The sequence below is a fragment of the Gymnoscopelus braueri genome (genome assembly GCF_963280865.1).
Source record: "Gymnoscopelus braueri genome assembly, chromosome: 22".
Taxonomy (NCBI): Eukaryota; Metazoa; Chordata; class Actinopteri; order Myctophiformes; family Myctophidae; genus Gymnoscopelus; species Gymnoscopelus braueri.
Genome location: NC_137624.1, coordinates 47,632,897 through 47,645,164, shown reverse-complemented (window position 1 = coordinate 47,645,164; position 12,268 = coordinate 47,632,897). Strand labels below are relative to the sequence as shown.

The following is a 12,268-nucleotide window of genomic DNA, read 5'->3' as shown; positions in this document are numbered from 1 at the left end:
GGTACCCCCCCCCCCCAATACAAAGACCCCACCAACATCCAGGTACCCCCCCCCCCCAATACAAAGACCCCACCAACATCCAGGTACCCCCCCCCCCCATACAAAGACCCCACCAACATCCAGGTACCCCCCCCCCCCAATACAAAGACCCCACCAACATTCAGGTACCCCCCCCCCCCCCCCAATACAAAGACCCCACCAACATCCAGGTACCCCCCCCCCCAATACAAAGACCCCACCAACATCCAGGTACCCCCCCCCCCCCCCCAATACAAAGACCCCACCAACATCCAGGTACCCCCCCCCCCCCAATACAAAGACCCCACCAACATCCAGGTACCCCCCCCCAATACAAAGACCCCACCAACATCCAGGTACCCCCCCCATACAATGACCCCACCAACATCCAGGTACCCCCCCCCAATACAAAGACCCCACCAACATCCAGGTACCCCCCCCCCCCCCCCCCAATACAAAGACCCCACCAACATCCAGGTACCCCCCCCCCCCCCATACAATGACCCCACCAACATCCAGGTACCCCCCCCTCCATACAAAGACCCCACCAACATCCAGGTACCCCCCCCCCCCATACAAAGACCCCACCAACATCCAGGTACCCCCCCCCCAATACAAAGACCCCACCAACATCCAGGTACCCCCCCCCCCCCAATACAAAGACCCCACCAACATCCAGGTACCCCCCCCCCCCAATACAAAGACCCCACCAACATCCAGGTACCCCCCCCAATACAAAGACCCCACCAACATCCAGGTACCCCCCCCCCCCCAATACAAAGACCCCACCAACATCCAGGTACCCCCCCCCCCCCAATACAAAGACCCCACCAACATCCAGGTACCCCCCCAATACAAAGACCCCACCAACATCCAGGTACCCCCCCCAATACAAAGACCCCACCAACATCCAGGTACCCCCCCCCCCCCAATACAAAGACCCCACCAACATCCAGGTACCCCCCCCCCCCCACATATCTTGAGATCAACAGCCAAATACATACGTATCATGTTGGGGGTGTTCCACATGAAGAAGTTTGAGCGGCTCTGATATAGAAACATAGGTTTTTCAGAATACTGTTGATTTAGAAGACATTTGTAGAATGGGCTTCAGGTCTTAATGGGTTAAACACCAAGCTATCAGTAAAGTGAAATAAAATGAATAATGACCTTCTTTAAGTGTACTGTAGCCCTCCCTCTGTCTCATGTGAGACTGAATCTCTCTGTTATTGTTTTATCTTTTATAGCTTTCCAAGCTGCTGGTAAGTTGGAGTAGTGTGTTAAGCTAACTAACATCCCAAAATGTTTCTGTTACACACGTGTCTGTGTGTGTGTGTCTGTGTCTGTCTGTGCGTCAGCGTCTTGGCTTCTTGTGTTAGACACATGGTAGAACAACCATCCCATCCATCCTCAGTTTGTCCCTCATCAGTGTCCAGCTTCTGTTTTATGGGCTTTTATATAGTTCATTTGTTTCCAACTTTTGGTTCAAGTCTGTGCTTGTTTTGTGTTTTTATTTATTTATCATTGTATCTGTTTTCACATCAAATGCAGCTAGTTGCTGGTTGTGGCCTTTTACGTTGTTTTTTTGTTGCTGTTTTTCCTGAGGTTTGGTCACCTTTAAACTGGCTTCATCGAACATATTGAACCAAACTAAACATATGGAACATATTGAACCAAACTAAACATATGGAACATATTGAACCAAACTAAACATATTGAACATATTGAACCAAACTAAACATATGGAACATATTGAACCAAACTAAACATATTGAACATATTGAACCAAACTAAACATATTGAACATATTGAACCAAACTAAATTGTTTGGAACCTTTTCCTGTGAATTGGAGATCTTGCTGAATGGTCCACACGGGGCAGCAGAGAGACGTGTGCCTTGAAACGCTTTCGCACGCTGAAAGTCTAGGCTAGTTTCAGCGTGCAACTCTAAATCAGACTCGAGGCCCATTGTATATAATAATCAAATCCATCTCTATAACCCTATATGTGAGTTGTGTGAAACAGTTTTAAAGTGACCCTGTCCTCCTCTAGGTGCTGTAGAAAAGTCATATCTTTAGCGGATATCCTCCACCTCCATGTTGTGGTTTATATCGTATCTGTAAATGTCTGACGGCTTGTCTTTCATATTTTTTTTACATATAAATACCTACAGTATATGCACCATATATAGAGTTATATACAGTATATGCACCATATATAGAGTTATATACAGTATATGCACCATATATAGAGTTATATACAAATACTTAGTAACACCGCTCCCCCCATGAACACTTAAAGGGGTAGTTCACCCAAAACATTATTCTATCAATTATACGCCCCATGAAACCTTGAATTCATGGAGATGTTTTAGTTTTTGTCGCATTCCTGAGACAATAATTTGATGACCAGGTCATCAGTCAACAGGACACTCAGTAGGAGACTCTTTCATTCTCCTACCGAAGACTCAAAGACATCACATTATTGTCTCTAACTACAACATCTCTATGAATTCAAGGCTTCATGGGGTGTAATCGATAGAAAATAAGTCATGTTTTGGGTGAACTACTCCTTTAAGGTAAAGTTTGTGGCACGGGCTACTTAAAGGTTTCCTGTAAGCTTTGCATTGAACATTGGCCAATGTAAGAAGCATTGTTTAAATGAATAAAGAAAGCATTTCCATTGGAGCAGGCCAGGGCTCATGACAGGAACACATTCAGGTTTACCCAGGGCTCTCCATCATGTGTTTCTCACCCCGTCTCTCTGTGACTTCCTGTGGCAGAGCAAACACCAGAAGCACCAGGCCTTCGAGGCCGAGCTGCATGCCAACGCAGACCGCATCCGCGGGGTCATCGACACGGGCAACGCCCTCATCCAGAGAGGAGCCTGTGCTGGGAGTGAAGACGCTGTCAAGGTACTGAAACAATGTCCTACATACAGTATACAACACATTATTATTTTTTATTATTATTTTTTTTTTCTCCATGCTTCCCCCCCCTTTTTTGTACATATATTTTTTAAATGCTTTTTTTGTACATAGTTGTATTTTTGGGCGGTGAAACCGTAGCCTGGCGTAGACAGACTATATCACTGCGTGGATATGAGTCTGGTGCTTCTATGAGGAAGTTTTTTTTCCAAGGGGGCGGGATCAAAACAATGACTCTCGACGCAATTGGTTAAACCTACAAACCAACTACCAATTACAGTCTCCCATATTCGAATACTGGGCCCTGATTGGTTACCCACGTCTTCTGGAGCAGGAAATGGATTCTCTATGGAGCGGTGCCAGACCCAAATCCCAGAGTGCAATTTTTTTTTGCACTCGCAGATTCGTCTGGTCCCAGGCTAGTGAAACCGCCCCTATAAGTGAGATTTGGAAAAATGTACATTTTCCTGCGCTGTGATCTGGGCCCAGGAAATTAGTAGAATTATCCTGCGCTGTGATTGGCCAATCACAGCCTATTCAGGACTGTGATTGGCCAGTGTCACATGACACATGTGCATAGCCCTATATAAGCAACCATAACTTGAAAAAAACCAAAATTTTGTTTTTTTCAAGTTATGGTTTTGTCCATCATAAAGAGTGTTTCAATAAATGTATTTATCCTTTGTACATGATTGATCGACTCCATTCAGTATTGTGATTAGCTAGCAAGACACCGCCCACTTCACACAGGGTGTGATTTTTTCTGTATTATCTGTATTTTCATGTTGATTTTTGAACTGTTTGGTTGCTACTATATATGTCTATGAAATTAATTCAAGGACCCCAACGGAAACAAGTCCGCAAGGACTTTTTTGGCCGGACCTTTTAGACAAAAGCATTATAAATGTAACTGTGTTGTTTTACATTCTTTTGCCTAATAAAATGTTCAATCAATCAATCAATCAATCAATTATGTCCCACTATTCACTAAGCAATGTACGACCATATTTTGATCTTACCGGCATTTAAGACAATGCCGGTAAGATCAAGATCCGTTTGGTGCCCCCCCCGTGCGCTGCTTTTATCCGCCAGATTGGGACGTTCACGGCATATATTGCACCATCACGGTGCGTTCATCATCGGTGACGAGTGCCTGTAACACAGCCAGCAGCGCGCTGCGTGCGACTAACTGTGTCTGTGTGTCAGGATTCGAGGCCACACTCACACAATCACGTGCAGCATGCGTCCCTCCCCCTCCGCCTAATGGCTGTGTATGTATGGGGCCGACGCGTGCTTTAGCGTGATTGTGTGAGTGTGTCTTCAGGAAGTAAATTCCTGTCCCAGCGGTCCCAGCTGTTGGTACGCGAGAGCGCTTCCCTTCTCTGATGTGCCGCGCAGCATGCATTTTGACGACGCATGCGCACCTGTTATGTGCATATGTATCATCATGATGTATATTATCATCACTTTACCCACATACAGCTCAAGTGGAGTTAGGAGATTTTTCACCATTAATGTAGAGATAGTTGTTTTGTCCATTAATGTAGAGATAGTTGTTTTGTCCATTAATGTGGAGATAGTTGTTTTGTCCATTAATGTGGAGGTAGTTGTTTTGTCCATTAACACATCCACCGCCAAGGGCTAATCTCATAATGTACTCACCAGTGCCAAGGTTTTATTGTTGTTTTTTGTTTTTTTCAGGTCGCCATAGGCCCCGTTTAGATTGCCCGATCCAATGTTTGTAAACAACGGGCACATGTCCTGGTGTCTACTCGTGGAGACCGCGTGTCAAACGGAGCCGCCATGTTTGAGTTCTGATCGTTTATGTTAACATGGGAAATGCGAGGATGAAAAACTACATGTCCCATTACAGGTTTTACAGAGCTTTTTGTGTACGACTTAGAATGAAGGCAGACGGGAAACAAAAAACGTGATCGCACTTCCGGACGATTTCGGGTGGTGTTACACTGAAAATGGTTCCCCTGGAAAATTGAAAAAAAAAAAAAATCGAAAAAAAGGAAAAAGCACCACAGCCCGTAGGGCTACGGTCTCGGCGCTTAACAGTTGGATTTAACGGCCCGTAGGACTACGTTCTTGGCGGTTAATGTGTTAATGTGGAGATAGTTGTTTTGTCCATTAATGTGGAGATAGTTGTTTTGTCCATTAATGTAGAGATAGTTGTTTTGTCCATTAATGTGGAGGTAGTTGTTTTGTCCATTAATGTGGAGGTAGTTGTTTTGTCCATTAATGTGGAGATAGTTGTTTTGTCCATTAATGTAGAGATAGTTGTTTTGTCCATTAATGTAGAGATAGTTGTTTTGTTCATTAATGTAGAGATAGTTGTTTTGTTCATTAATGTGGAGATAGTTGTTTTGTTCATTAATGTAGAGATAGTTGTTTTGTTCATTAATGTAGAGATAGTTGTTTTGTTCATTAATGTAGAGATAGTTGTTTTGTCCATTAATGTAGAGATAGTTGTTTTGTCCATTAATGTAGAGATAGTTGTTTTGTTCATTAATGTAGAGATAGTTGTTTTGTCCATTAATGTAGAGATAGTTGTTTTGTCCATTAATGTAGAGATAGTTGTTTTGTCCATTAATGTAGAGATAGTTGTTTTGTCCATTAATGTGGAGATAGTTGTTTTGTCCATTAATGTGGAGATAGTTGTTTTGTCCATTAATGTGGAGGTAGTTGTTTTGTTCATTAATGTAGAGATAGTTGTTTTGTCCATTAATGTAGAGATAGTTGTTTTGTCCATTAATGTAGAGATAGTTGTTTTGTTCATAATGTAGAGATAGTTGTTTTGTTCATTAATGTGGAGGTAGTTGTTTTGTCCATTAATGTAGAGATAGTTGTTTTGTTCATTAATGTAGAGATAGTTGTTTTGTTCATTAATGTAGAGATAGTTGTTTTGTCCATTAATGATTAGAATGACAAAGTCAGACAGGGAAAAAACACCTGAGTTGGAGTTAGGTGGTTTGACTGACAGTTTTGAGTATCCAATGGAGTTGGGCCTTTTCATTAGTTTGATATTTGTAAAACCCACACACAGACGTAAAGGATGTTCATCAGCTCTGATTTATGAAAGAAAATTAAAGAGATAAGAGGTTTGTGTCTGACAGCGACAATATACAACTTCCTAGAAGATCTTTCTAGAACATTCTGTTGTTTGTCATATCTTGGCAATTGAAAAGTATGAAACGGTAATAGTTCTACACAAACTTTGTGTGTGTTGTGCAGGCTCGACTCAATGCCCTGGATGAACAGTGTTGTGTTGTGTTGTGTTGTGCAGGCTCGTCTCAATGCCCTGGATGAACAGTGTTGTGTTGTGTTGTGTTGTGCAGGCTCGTCTCAATGCCCTGGATGAACAGTGGCATTTCCTGGTCAACAAGTCTGCAGAGAAGAGCCAGAAACTGAAGGAGGCCAACAAGCAGCAGAACTTCAACACCGGCATCAAGGACTTTGACTTCTGGCTCTCTGAAGTAAGAAAACCATACATTGCATCACATGCACACATGTTGTTAGTAGACGTTCATGTAATAACGGTTGTCCTCTTCTAGGTGGAAGCTCTTCTCGCCTCTGAAGATTATGGCAAAGATCTGGCCTCGGTCAACAACCTGCTGAAGAAACACCAGCTTCTGGAAGCAGACATCTCTGCTCATGAGGTAAAGGAGCAAGTCTCACTTCACCAAAACACACTAATGTTTCATCTTCATGCTGAGCACACCGTGATAGGAGTTAAAACTAAATTGCTTTCAAAAATTTATATATTCAAAGATTTGCACAAGTTTTGACGATTTTTCGAAATGAGATCTACGGTACAAGCTCATAGTGCGGCACAAAGTGACGCGCTATGAGCTTATATATCTGATATTTTTGAATAGCCAAAGTCTAAAAATCTAAAGTGACACAGATGCTTTCCCGGTTCTAATGGGATAATGGTCTTCGGCCGTTGACACAAAACGATGTGTTTGACATCATCGGGCGAGCATTCACACTTCATGTATTTTATCATAACAACAAAACCCATTCTGTAAGGAACTACGTACGTAAAGACATCATTTTAAACGCTGGAAACTCACATAATGTGGAAAAACAGTATGTCTTTTAATTTGGCATTCTAAACAAAACAAAAATAATAACTCAATCCGCCCGCCACAACATTCAGAAAACTTCAAGTAAATAATATTTTGTGATGTCGGGAGTAGAAGAAGACCACCAAGGCAACACCTTTGTTTTGTAATAGCCGTGTCCATCAACCAAAGACAAATGCACTACAAGATGTAAAATGTGTTTGTTTCGGTGTCCCGACCCACAACGATCACATGATGAGGGTGTTGTGTCTCCTCTCAGGATCGTTTGAAGGACCTGAACGGCCAGGCGGACAGCCTGATGTCCAGCCAGGCCTTTGACACCTCCCAGGTGAAGGACAAGCGCGACGCCGTCAACGGTCGCTTCACCAAGATCAAGAGCATGGCGGCCGGCCGGCGCGCCAAGCTCAACGAGTCCCACCGCCTGCACCAGTTCTTCAGGGACCTGGATGACGAGGAGTCCTGGATCAAGTAAGAACCCTGACCCTGACCCTAACCCTAACCCTAACCCTAACCCTAACTCTGACCCTAACCCTAGGACCTGGATGACGAGGAGTCCTGGATCAAGTAAGAACCCTGACCCCATGTTGGATGCTTGAACCCTAACCCTGACCCCAGACCCTTTGGTTCCATGTTGGATGCTTGAACCCTGACCCCAGACCCTTTGGTTCCATGTTGGATGCTTGAACCCTGACCCCAGACCCTTTGGTTCCATGTTGGATGCTTGAACCCTAGCATCCCTCTTCTGGGGATTTAGATAAATTTGCTTTTTAAAATGAATATTCAAAGATTTTCACCAATTTTCAAGATTCTTCAAAAATAGCAGATCTACAAGCTCTTATATCTGCTATTTTTGAATAGCCAAAGAATGACATGGTTAAAGTGGTTAACTCATTGAGTGCCAGAATTGCCAGAATTATTTCAGAATTATGTTGTCCCAGTGCCAGAGTTTTTTTCAAAGTAAAAAAAAAGTGCTTAGGAAGCGAGATACAGCCTTTTTCAGTTCTAAGTTAAACAAGGAGTGGATGGAGCTGCAAATCTTCAATTTTTTTTTATTTATATATTTTTTTAAATATTTTTTCAAAAACACGTCAAACACGTCATTGGCACATTGCGCCATAGCGGTAAAAACACGTGAAACACGTTAATGGCACTCAATGAGTTAAAATGATTGTGATGCTATATTAACACATTTAGCTGGGGACCCCCTGGTACCCCCCAAAGACCCCTGGGGGTCCCCGGACCCCACTTTGAGAAGCAATGGTTTATGGGGTTAAGTAAGTAAGTAACACTGGTGTGGTCCACCCATATTAAACACAGCTCTGATCTACACACTGGTGTGGTCCACCCATATTAAACACAGCTCTGATCTACACACTGATGTGGTCCACCCATATTAAAGCACAGCTCTGATCTACACACTGATGTGGTCCACCCATATTAAAACACAGCTCTGATCTACACACTGATGTGGTCCACCCATATTAAAGCACAGCTCTGATCTACACACTGATGTGGTCCACCCATATTAAAGCACAGCTCTGATCTACACACTGATGTGGTCCACCCATATTAAAGCACAGCTCTGATCTACACACTGATGTGGTCCACCCATATTAAACACAGCTCTGATCTACACACTGATGTGGTCCACCCATATTAAACACAGCTCTGATCTACACACTGATGTGGTCCACCCATATTAAAGCACAGCTCTGATCTACACACTGATGTGGTCCACCCATATTAAAGCATAGCTCTGATCTACACACTGATGTGGTCCACCCATATTAAAGCACAGCTCTGATCTACACACTGATGTGGTCCACCCATATTAAAGCACAGCTCTGATCTACACACTGATGTGGTCCACCCATATTAAAGCACAGCTCTGATCTACACACTGATGTGGTCCACCCATATTAAACACAGCTCTGATCTACACACTGATGTGGTCCACCCATATTAAACACAGCTCTGATCTACACACTGATGTGGTCCACCCATATTAAAGCACAGCTCTGATCTACACACTGATGTGGTCCACCCATATTAAAGCACAGCTCTGATCTACACACTGATGTGGTCCACCCATATTAAAGCACAGCTCTGATCTACACACTGATGTGGTCCACCCATATTAAACACAGCTCTGATCTACACACTGATGTGGTCCACCCATATTAAACACAGCTCTGATCTACACACTGGTGTGGTCCACCCATATTAAAGCACAGCTCTGATCTACACACTGATGTGGTCCACCCATATTAAACACAGCTCTGATCTACACACTGATGTGGTCCACCCATATTAAACACAGCTCTGATCTACACACTGATGTGGTCCACCCATATTAAACACAGCTCTGATCTACACACTGATGTGGTCCACCCATATTAAACACAGCTCTGATCTACACACTGATGTGGTCCACCCATATTAAACACAGCTCTGATCTACACACTGGTGTGGTCCACCCATATTAAAGCACAGCTCTGATCTACACACTGGTGTGGTCCACCCATATTAAAGCATAGCTCTGGTCTCTCCATCCAGAGAGAAGAAGTTGCTTGTAAGTTCTGAGGACTACGGACGTGATTTGACTGGAGTGCAGAATCTGAGGAAGAAGCACAAGAGGCTGGAGGCTGAGCTGGGAGCCCACGAACCAGCCATTCAGGTGAGAACCAGTCATCTATGTTAGAACCAGCCATTCAGGTGAGAACCAGTCATCTATGTTAGAACCAGCCATTCAGGTGAGAACCAGTCATCTATGTTAGAACCAGCCATTCAGGTGAGAACCAGTCATCTATGTTAGAACCAGCCATTCAGGTGAGAACCAGTCATCTATGTTAGAACCAGCCATTCAGGTGAGAACCAGTCATCTATGTTAGAACCAGCCATTTAGGTGAGAACCAGCCATTCAGGTGAGAACCAGCCATTCAGGTGAGAACCAGCCACCTATGTTAGAACCAGCCATTCAGGTGAGAACCAGTCATCTATGTTAGAACCAACCATTCATGTTAGAACCAGCCATTCAGGTGAGAACCAGTCATCTATGTTAGAACCAGCCATTCAGGTGAGAACCAGCCATTCAGGTGAGAACCAGTCATCTATGTTAGAACCAACCATTCATGTTAGAACCAGCCATTCAGGTGAGAACCAGTCATCTATGTTAGAACCAACCATTCATGTTAGAACCAGCCATTCAGGTGAGAACCAGTCATCGATGTTAGAACCAGCCATTCATGTTAGAACCAGTCATCTATGTTAGAACCAGCCATTCATGTTAGAACCAGCCATCGATGTTAGAACCAGCCATTCATGTTAGAACCAGTCATCGATGTTAGAACCAGCCATTCATGTTAGAACCAGCCATCTATGTTAGAACCAGCCATTCATGTTAGAACCAGTCATCGATGTTAGAACCAGCCATTCATGTTAGAACCAGCCATTCATGTTAGAACCAGCCATTCAGGTGAGAACCAGTCATCTATGTTAGAACCAGCCATTCAGGTGAGAACCAGCCATCTATGTTAGAACCAGCCATTCAGGTGAGAACCAGCCATCTATGTTAGAACCAGCCATTCATGTTAGAACCAGCCATTCAGGTGAGAACGAGTCATCTATGTTAGAACCAGCCATTCATGTTAGAACCAGCCATTCATGTTAGAACCAGCCATTCATGTTAGAACCAGCCATTCAGGTTAGAATGAATCTGGGAACCCATTCAGTAAAACGAGAGAGCTGAATCTATCTTGAGAGATTAGATGAGAATGAATTCTAACCAGTCATCCAGGTGAGAACCAGTCATCCAGCTGAGAACAACCTGGAAGTATGTCATCATAAATCCATAAAGACTGGTTCTCTGGTGGTGGGATACGTTAACGTTAAGTTCCTGCTCACTGAGCAGACATGGGGGTCAGTTTGTAACACATGCATGGATCCAGTAGGCCTATAGGCTACATGGTTACATCTAAAATGCATATCATACCAGAATACTTTGATCTAATCTAAGTAACAGTAATGGTCACTAAGTATTTCTGTCAGTCCAGTCACTGGAATAGACAATATATACATGAAATATACAGACCAGTGGCCACATTGCAGAATAGACTTTTCTGTCTGTATCCAACATCCTCATCATGCTATTCAGGTCAGAACACAGATATCTATGACGATTCTTAGTCCAAACATTAAATAATAAATACCACAAGGAATACCACAATTTAATGAGACACTGACAGTCTGTGTTCTATGTTTTAATGAGACACTGACAGTCTGTGTTCTATGTCTTAATGAGACACTGACAGTCTGTGTTCTATGTTTTAATGAGACACTGACAGTCTGTGTTCTATGTTTTAATGAGACACTGACAGTCTGTGTTCTATGTTTTAATGAGACACTGACAGTAGAACACTGAAATAAACGGTAGTTCACCGCTAGTACACGGTGGACTTGGGAATTACTATATTTGGCATAAAAGATAAAAAAGAAAGAATCCATAAGGAAATGGCACCTCAGGGGTCAGCAATATATTCTGTTACAGCTGTGATGACTAAGTGTGTGTGTGTGTGTGTGTGTGTGTGTGTGTGTGTGTGTGTGTGTGTGTGTGTGTGTGTGTGTGTGTGTGTGTGTGTGTGTGTGTGTGTGTGTGTGTGTGTGTGTGTGTGTGTGTGTGTGTGTGTCAGTCTGTGCTGGACACAGGGAAGAAGCTGTCTGATGACAACACCATCGGTCAGGAGGAGATCCAGCAGAGACTGGCCCAGTTTGTAGAGCACTGGAAGGAGCTGAAAGACCTGTCTGGAGCGAGGCGAGCACACACACACACACACACACACACACACACACACACACACGCTGTCTTACATTCTCTTAGGGTGTGTTCCCACGGGCCACCGAAAGATAAAAAGCTTGATTACATACTAAGTGAGACAGATAGAGACTGGATTAAATGCTATGTTATGTGTTCTTAGGGGACAGAGACTGGATTAAATACTATATTATGTGTTCTTAGGGGACAGAGACTGGATTAAATGCTATATTATGTGTTCCTATAGGACAGAGACTGGATTAAATGCTATATTATGTGTTCCTATAGGACAGAGACTGGATTAAATGCTATGTTATGTGTTCTTAGGGGACAGAGACTGGATTAAATGCTATGTTATGTGTTCTTAGGGGACAGATAGAGACTGGATTAAATGCTATATTATGTGTTCTTAGGGGACAG

The 12,268-nt window shown here is 43.3% G+C and overlaps 1 protein-coding gene across 7 annotated transcripts in view; it reads left to right on the top strand.

Moving 5' to 3' along the window:
* The window catches only part of sptan1 (spectrin alpha, non-erythrocytic 1), a 146,380-nt gene that overhangs the window by 105,565 nt on the left and 28,547 nt on the right, over positions 1 to 12,268 (top strand). For 6 of the 7 annotated variants that reach the window (XM_080418798.1, XM_080418796.1, XM_080418797.1 and 3 more), the window contains 7 exons: positions 1,266 to 1,280; positions 2,801 to 2,932; positions 6,289 to 6,426; positions 6,505 to 6,609; positions 7,298 to 7,506; positions 9,595 to 9,715; positions 11,727 to 11,848. In XM_080418798.1, coding sequence (XP_080274924.1) covers positions 1,266 to 1,280; positions 2,801 to 2,932; positions 6,289 to 6,426; positions 6,505 to 6,609; positions 7,298 to 7,506; positions 9,595 to 9,715; positions 11,727 to 11,848 — 842 coding nt within the window. The remainder of the gene's footprint in view (positions 1 to 1,265; positions 1,281 to 2,800; positions 2,933 to 6,288; positions 6,427 to 6,504; positions 6,610 to 7,297; positions 7,507 to 9,594; positions 9,716 to 11,726; positions 11,849 to 12,268) is intronic. The other variant, XM_080418795.1, reaches the window with a different exon arrangement.